General features: G+C 33.3%; 1 protein-coding gene across 1 annotated transcript; it reads right to left on the bottom strand.

The window, feature by feature from the left end:
• Positions 1-372: 372 nt before the first annotated feature.
• Positions 373-8,045, bottom strand: AP-2mu (adaptor protein complex 2, mu subunit). The gene is made up of 7 exons (XM_088238331.1): positions 7,997-8,045; positions 7,378-7,596; positions 6,892-7,014; positions 4,942-5,110; positions 3,674-3,907; positions 2,191-2,329; positions 373-1,805 (listed from the first exon to the last, which is right to left on the bottom strand). Exons 1-7 carry the CDS (start codon positions 8,043-8,045, stop codon positions 1,698-1,700), a joined length of 1,041 nt encoding a protein of 346 aa, XP_088094457.1. The 3' UTR covers positions 373-1,697.
• Between the last annotated feature and the right edge of the window lie 1,085 nt (positions 8,046-9,130).

The following is a 9,130-nucleotide window of genomic DNA, read 5'->3' as shown; positions in this document are numbered from 1 at the left end:
ATACCGTGGCTAAAGGTATTTTAAACCAACTACAACGCAAAAGGGGTAAATTATTTTTGTAATTTATAATGAAAATACAAATGAGATTCGATGTTATGTACTGTGTGTAGTTCATACGCTGGATAAAATATTATTGAAAAATTATAAATAAGTGAATTGTGCTTTAAGATTTATATAAGCTCTAAAAATTGTTGCGAACAACTTAAATGGAGAAAAATACACAATCAATCAATTTAAGATGTAATTTATAAATTAAAAAACAGATCTTAAATAAACTTCTAAGATCAGAAGAGCTTCACTTAGATACTTACAAAATTAAATCAATTTTCATTACATATCATTTCAATCAACAAAAAATAGCAAGTTTGGTCATTTGTTTTTATGATTTTAATTTTTGTCTCTACATTGCCTATTCTAAAATTTGTGCTAACAACTTGTATCCATTCACACAATTCTTTCCAGAGTATTCTTCATACTGAAAAATATATTTCAAAGTATAATGGAGAATAGATTTAATAAATCTTATTATGATTGTAACTTTTAGATTTGCCGATACCAATAATTTTTGCATAAGAAAATCGTTATGTATTTTATGACAAAATATAATAAATGCTTTTATTCAGAATTTTTTCGAGTACGTAAAATAAATTACAAATCAGTTAAAAATAATTATATTCCAACATTATGGAGCGCGTTGATTAAATATTATATGGTTGAACTACCATCAAATGAATTTTTACCGACCATCAAAATTAGGGCATTGCAAAAAAAACAACTTCACAAATAAACTGCACACCTTTGCGATTATTATTTACATGTTTCAAGAACAAAGGTAAATTGCTCCAATAAAAAAGACCTAAAAAGATTGAAAAGTTGTTAAAATGCTCACAAGTAAATAGAACATTTTGATAAAAAATATAATTAAATAAGTTAAGCCATTTTAGGGGTTATTTAAGTGATGGACTCAATTTTATACCCTATTCTTATTCTGAAAGATGGGGGTCAGTGTTATATAAGCTCCTGACATCACTGTGACCTGTGTTTATCTATTGTGACGGGTCCCCGTAAATTAGTTCTCGCTCTCCAAGTCCAGGTCTTTAAAGAGTTCTCTCGTATTGTTAAATCTCCCCCTCCGAGTCCAGGGCCATAAAGGTAAGGGGAGAGTGCTCTAACATCCCCGGGTTTAACCAGCGGCTCCTGAGGATACAGCTTTTCTTGTGATATAAAGCATCACATTTAAATAGACATAGGTGTTTCATCATCTGCACTGCAGAACCTACATCTAGAAGTTACATTTTCGTACCCTACGTTTAATAAAATATACGCCGTATGTATGTTTTAACAATGGACCTTCGACTAAAAAGAGCATCTGTTGTTGGTTTTCCCGAATGGTGCAAACTGGTCTCTATAAAAAAAACTTGGGGTGTGAATTGAACTCCGCTACCAATTAGTTGATTGCCGTGCAACTCAAGGGTGCCAGATACAATATTTATGAACTGTATTTGCAAAAGTAATTAACATCACATTTGTCACTAGTTCGCAGTTTGTAAGTCACGAAATTGAGTTCATCATTTTAAATAAGTCTGTACATGGTCTAAGGATTTTTTTAGTGGCAAAAAATAAGGAAAAACTTTGAACATTTTAACAGATATACATCCAAGATTGAAGAGATACATTTTACGATTACAGTTGTTCCCTCAACACCGTGTTTCGTATAGGCCGCTCTTTCCAATGTAACGAACCCATTTAATAACATCGTGGTCAGAGTAGTTAAGTTTGGGCTCGAATACTTTCAAATACCGCACCTGAAAAATTAAATGTAAGTCAGAAATATAAAGTACGGTAATCTCGAGCAAGACAAACATCATAAAAAGGTGTTTGTTTATACCTCAACATATAAGTAAATATTTTAAAGATAATGTAAAAATCTATTTTCCCTATCCCACCTAGTGGTACATAGGGCACTGCATCGGATCTCAAATGCAGTGCATCTTGCAAATGCTATAGCCAGTAAACTACCAGGACTAATCTTCAATTAATTTTAAGTGAAAAACAATCTTCCAAGATTATGATTTTATTACACATACAGAAATGTACAGACCTTGACCCTGAAATCTTTATTTTTATTTTTACTGTAATTTTACAATGAAATTTGGATGTCGCAAGTAAAATTCGGACATGGAAACTCACCTTGAAGCCTGATGGAGCAAATGGCACTTCAAAGTTCATAGATATTGGAGGGCGTGTCCATTTCTTTTTGGTATCAGTTTCCAGAAGTTCTATCTCGGCAGATAGCTGTGTTTCCTTCATGCCGGCCATACGCTTAATCCTGGAAGATAAAAAAAAATGTAAATAACCGACCAACAGAAGTTTTGTTTTCGGTTTTGGCCGAAAATTGGTCAAACCCGCGGTCGGGATGTTGTTTACACTTAAGACAATAATTCAAATTATGTTAAATATAACAAATGTAAAAGATAAGAAATGAAAAAGATGTATATAATTTTTAAAAAATAAAAATATCTGCTTCTCTCTATATTCCTATGATTTTTTACTTAAATTATCATTATTGTCATGAAAAATATCAGCATCGGTAAATCTATAGTTATATTGCTCGCATATTCTAGGTATTGTAGATTATTTTAAATAGTATCGTAGACGCATTCTGTGTAAAACAGAAAATGTTTCTTGTCGGTCTAGATGGCACACGGAATGGAAGTCTCTCAAGTAGTTTAGGGGAATCAATTTTATTGTTTATTAATTTGAACAAAAATAACTGGTCTAACATTATTCTTCGATTTCGAATAAAATTTATTCTATGGCACTGCATACTTTCTGCATAGTTAGAGAAGTTAAGGTTTAACCGGCAGTCGACCTGTTTAAATAATTTTTGTTTTACCCTTTCTAGTATATCAATACTAACATTATAGTAAGGTGACCAAATAGGAGTACAGTATTCTAGTTTAATTTAAAACAAAATATTTACATTTATACATATTATAATACTATTAGACACTGCATTTATACTTTTGCAAGAATTTAATAAATTAAGACTGTAGTCTGGTAAAACGAACGCAAAATTTGGAAATCATATGATTTTGCCATTTTAAAATGAATGCAAAGTATTTCAATAATTATTTTTTTTAAGTATTACCGAAAGCATAATTTTACATAGAAATAAAGGAAAATGTCACAAAAATGTATGTGATTTAAAATGCTTGTAATTCTTTTCAAAATCAAAAAATTACAATTTGGCTTCGGCCACTTTCATGTTCAACTTATTATCTTTAAATTATTGCAACAAATTTTAGTTCAATACTTAGTCTTTATTGAGATCCCAGATACCTAAGTTTAGTGTAAATTTGAAATGGCGTAATCTGCCTAGGTCTAAAAGTAATTATATTTTAGTTACACAAAACTTTTATGTTTATTTTTTAACAGAATACCTTTAAAAAATATTGTTTTTATCTAATTTACGTTTTTTTTATTATTGCGGGATTAAAAAAAAAAACTTTCTTTCTAAAATGGCAAAATTGTATGATTTCCTAATTTTGCGTTCGTTTAACCAGACTACCGCCTTAAGAGAAAGTTTCAACTGTGCATGTAAAACAAAATAGAGTTCTAAGGGATAAATATTTAAATAAAACTATGCAACTAAATCAGCAATGGCGCTTACTTCCAGACGATGGCGTTCTCTGAAGCCTTGTACTTGGCTTTGCCCTTGAGACAGATGAGCTGCACACCCGACGTGTTGAGCGGAGTGGGAATCTTCACTTCGATCTTCTGGCCGAGCAGGGAAGGCTTGAAGTTGCTCTTCAGCACCACCTTCACCTCCATCTTGGTGCGCCCAACCTCGCGCACCAGGGGAATAACGCGGAATGGGAGAGATATATCTTTTGTAGTACGATATCTACGCAGAAAAAAAACAAAACCATTATTAAAATTGATCAATATATTTTAACAGGGGTAAGGAACTTTTTATGATACAATATTTAAAACTAACAATGTTTTTAATGAGTAACTTCAGCCCTACGGGAAATTGAATACATAAAAACGTTTTCTTGCGCGCAGTAAAAATTTAAATTGCAATTAAATTGTACGGCAAAGTTTCTTGAAATGTACAAAAAAATATTGATAAAAATGAACTACTTTGAACGATGTCACTATAGTCCTTAAAATACAGCTTGATTAAAATGACAGCTGTCAAACTAATGTGACTAGTAATGGTAAAGTACTGATCACTGACCATGTATCGATCAAATCGATTTTATCAGTTTTTTCATGCAAACATTTAACTCTGTTTCCGAAAATTTATATAAAAACGCAAAAAAAGGGCATTATAGTGTGTTTAAAACAATTATTCACCAAAAAGTAAGACATTTATACTTTTTTCATGAACAACATCAAATGAATTATTTTTTTATTCGATCGATTTACATTGATCAATTTGTCTCATCTCTAACATTTTTGCAAAATGATGTAACCTTGTAAGAACGTCGTTAATAATTAGGTTAATTTTTGTTTGAAAGCTGATTTTATATAATTATGTAGATTTATATGTCAAGCATTGTATTTAAAAAAATCAACATGCCAGATACGAATGATTTTTCGTGTGTCAATATAAATCACTCCTTAGACGTTACTACAAAGTTATGTCGTCACTTTTGCTGACAACTGTCATTCTAATCGAGCAGAAGAGAACCTCTGACATCACATGCGGAGTAATTTCAGAAATAAAAAACATAAATCGTGACGCTGATAATACGACATACATTTTTTTTTTAATATGCCGAGTGCATGAATGAAGGATACAAACAGTGTATCTTCACTGGGACTTTCCTTGACTCCAATCCGCTAGTCGCCGCTGTCGACCGACATTACTTTTAAGAATAAAATTTATTAGTAGTTTAAGTATTTTTGTAAAAATGAAAGAAAAATTCATACCTCATTAGTTCGAATTCACCATCGGGAGGAATGAAGGAAATTGAATGCTCCGTCTCAAACTTGCTCAGCTTCACACACTGATGGAACTGGCAATCATCAATAACCACTACTGGCTTCCCGGTGCGAGCCGCATCATCTGTATTCCCCGATATTCCTCCGGAGAATGTATCTAATGAAAAAAAACAATGTATTAGTACGTATATGTATAAGTATCCAGACATCATTCCTTTGTCCGCTCTGCCTGGTAAGGCGCTGAATTATTACACCAAATAGAACACATTTTATTTACATCTTAAATCAGCGGTTTCCAACCTTTATGTTACCACACCTCCCCAAAAAAAAAATTTTTTTCGCGCCTCTCTATCTTTTTTTAAATACATAATAATATCAACAATATTTTGAGTTTGTCCAAATTTTTGTAGACAAGGACTGGATTCAACTCCCTGAGGAGCTGTTAACATTAACATATACAACAGAGATGAAGAACATTTTAAAGAAGGCAATATAGAAGTCTAGGCTTGTGACCTGTCATTGGCTGGTTTGAGTGGCCACTTTACACACTGTGTGACATTCACCATTCTGCCCATATTTGAACAACTATATTACTTCAATTCTTTCATCTGTTGATGTTTGTGAAGTTAAAGAGCTGAAACCTTTATTTATGCGAGTGAGATTCATCTAATTGAATTATTTAACCTACATACTAGTCCTTGTCTACAAAAATTTGGACAAACTCAAAATATTGTTGATAAATCCACCTGGTCCATGAAGAAGTATAGAAATTGAAACAATAAAAATTTCAGACGTTGCCTAGTATGTGGGTGAAATAATTCAATTAGATGAATCTCACTCGCATAAATAAAGGTTTCAGCTCTTTAACTTCACAAACATCAACAGATGAAAGAATTAAAGTAATATAGATGTTCAAATAGTGGCAGAATGGTGAATGTTACACAGTGTGTAAAGTGGCCACTCAAACCAGCCAATGACAGGTCATATGCCCTGTAGATACCTAGACTTCTATATTGCCTTCTTAAAAATGGTCTTTATCTCTATTGTAATATGTTAACATAATAATATAGACACATTTTAAATAATAAAAACTTTATTACATCAAAAAAACTGTAAATAAGAATACAAAGACAACAAAATAAAATTCTTAAACTAACATACAACCTACCCTACCTGACCTCTACGACTGAACTGTACAAAAAAAACACACCAGTTTGACATAAACTACTTGACTAAAATTGAGACCTTAAAAATTGTGCACAAAATAACACTGGGAAACATACAAGACGACGACATAATATTAGTCAAAAATGCTGACATACACAAATATAACACCAGACAACAACAACACTATCATATTGAAAAAGCAAAGACAAACACAGGACAGTCAAAAATACTACATAATGGACTTAAACACTACAACGACCTACCTTACTACTTGAAAACTTTTACTGGAAACAAATTTAAAATCAACCTAAAAAAGCACATGATGACTGAACTATAACTAGACTAGACGAGACATAAAATGACTAGACAATATTAAATTTCTAATGTAACCCTAACGGGTTTTTTAAAATTGTAAATAAATAAAAATAAAAAAATCTAAAAATTGAATGCGAGGGTTGTTATTGTTTATTGGCAGTTTATCAAATCTTGGGAGCAATGTGGAGAGTGGCACTCGTACATCCTTTTCGACTACTAACCTGGCTCGATATTTGATTTTCATTGCAGCCAGTGCCGGATAGTCCGTTTCGCATAAATAAGTCATTACAAACAATAGAAGTACCTGCATTTCTTTGCAATACAAAGATTCATAGTCACTGTATACAAACTTGATTCTACGCGCCTTCTGGTGTATAATAATTACTATTGTAGCATATTGTACTAGATTATTAGCATTCAATATATTTTGTTAATTTAATCTGTTTTGATAATTACCGCTTCCTTTTCCTTTCGCCTCCATAACAATCTTGTCATTAATGCCGAACTTGCATTCCGGCATGCCTGATAGGTAGGACTTCATAACAACTTTGCCGGCCACGTGAGCAGACAGCACCTGACCTGAAATGAGAAATAGAAGATGCGTCTTAAAAGATGCTATAACATTTTTAAATTTTTATTTTTATAAAAAAATTGTTAAAATATGACACTGTTTGAGAACGATGGTGCTCAAATAAGTTTTGGTATTTGTTATACAGCCATTAAGCTGGCAAATCGTAAATCTTTCAACATATAAAGGTTTTTTTTTTAAATTTATTATTTATACTGTACAGTAATTACTCTATTTTATCAAATGTGCGATGTTAAATTTTTGTTTTTAAATACCAGTATTTAAAAATATCTCGCCGTGTAACACAAAATTACAGCACCGTTTTCCAAGAGATTTTTTAACACAGTCTTTTAAAAGTTGAATATAATGCTGACCTTGGGGTGACATGAGCAGATTGACATACTCCAGCACATCGAGGAAGAGTTCATTTCTTCTGTACTTGATGCCCTCCCTCCTCCAGCCAATCTGGCCGGTGACCTGCGAGGTGATCTGCGCCTGCTCCTCCTTGGAGGCCGACTTGATGCCCTGCTGCGTGATGAAGGTCTTTAGCACTCCGGTGTCGGAGTTCTGAGGGTAGCCAAAGTCCAGGATCTCTGCGATTCGGAAAACCCATTCTTTTTTATGTATTTCATGCTATCTTGAGACATGCTGTCCTATCTCTTTCGTACATATTGTCATAGAGATTATTTTAGTAAAGTTTTATAACTTGTTTGCATATATTTATACATTTTATCATATTTAGTCGGCCTCGTGGTGTGATGGTCAGCGCGTTTGCCAACCTTGCAAGAGGTCTCGGGTTCGATTCCTGACATGGTTGATATGAAATATTTATTTAAAAGGGTGTTTTCACACTAGAATACGAGGTGTGATCAGAAAATAATGGGAATTTTTAAATTTCGCGGGTTCGGAGAGTCCGACTATCATTTTTTTTTATTATGTTAGTATACCTGCCCATGAAGTATGCTAAATTTTTTTGCTATATTCATTGTTTACGTTGTCTGTGGCAGCCGCTAAGGTTTTCGGCGTGCTCGGCGATTTTCATCTTGGCAATCCAGAATGCCTCCACTGGGACGATTGAGCCTTAGTTTTGACGTCATATCCGTAAACCCATGTTTCGGCACCTGTTATAACGCGTTTTATTAACTCTGCATCGTCGTTGACTTTATTTAGTGACCCCTAAGCAACTTCCATTCGCTGCTGTTTTTGTTCGAAATTCAAAAATTTTGAAAAACATTCGAAAAAGTTTCATGGCTTGAGCCAATCGATATGCCAACATCATCAGCGACTTCTCTGATTGTGATTCGGCAATCGTTCATAACCAATTCATTCACTTTTTCCACATTTCATCGGTTGTTGATGTGCTGGGGCATACGAGCCGTTCGTCATCTTCAACGTCTTCACGGCCATCTTGGAAACGCTTATACCACTCTTGTTTTACTCATAGCACTCACCATAGGCTTTTGTTAACATTTCACACACATTGTTACACTTTATTTATTTTTTTTACACAAAATTTAATACACATTCTTTGACCCATTTTTTTAATACATGAAAATCGCCGAGCTCATAAAAACACGTCTAACCTTAGCAGGTGCCGCAGACAAAGTAAACAATGAATACAGCTGAAAAAAATACCATACTTCGGGGGCATGTATAATAGCAACACAATAAAAATGACAATCGGACTCTCCAAACCCGCAAAATTAAAAAATTCCCGTTATTTTCTGAACACACCTCGTATTTCATAGTACCTGGACTGGTACCTGAAGAAGACTGATCATCTTACCTTCATGTAACGAAAAAATTATCAAGCTACGCTGCAATTGGTACTGCAATGACATTCAGCAGATATTTCCATGATTGAAATGTCAACGCTGAGCACCAACCGATTCCTTTAAAGATCAACAATGCCAAAAACGGCCACTTTGAACGCCACATGTCCTATATGATACGTAATATGTCAATGGTATACTATCGAAGAAAAATATTTCTTCGGAAATGATGTTACAAATAATAGTTTTTATATTTGTTATTTGCAAGCTTGTTTTAGTACTAAAAAAACTCAACTGGGTCTAAAAATGAAAAATATAGAGCACTTTCTCTGTGTGACGGAATAACAGCCTGAGG

The sequence above is a fragment of the Micrasema longulum genome, unplaced genomic scaffold (genome assembly GCF_059751315.1).
Source record: "Micrasema longulum isolate JH-2025_06_02 unplaced genomic scaffold, ASM5975131v1 h1tg001863l, whole genome shotgun sequence".
Taxonomy (NCBI): domain Eukaryota; kingdom Metazoa; phylum Arthropoda; class Insecta; order Trichoptera; family Brachycentridae; genus Micrasema; species Micrasema longulum.
Note: the sequence above shows the minus strand (reverse complement) of the source record. Positions and strands in the feature narration are given on the sequence as shown.

Excerpts from the sequence above, each read along its gene's own strand:
- AP-2mu (XM_088238331.1), bottom strand. The coding sequence starts at position 8,045 with ATGAAAATCGCCGAGCACGCCGAAAACCTTAGCGGCTGCCACAGACAA. Across the intron at positions 5,111-6,891 it reads GGCGAAAGGAAAAGGAAGCG|ATACATTCTCCGGAGGAATA; the intron begins GTAATTATCAAA and ends TTTTTTCATTAG. Across the intron at positions 2,330-3,673 it reads GAGAACGCCATCGTCTGGAA|GATTAAGCGTATGGCCGGCA; the intron begins GTAAGCGCCATT and ends TTTATCTTCCAG.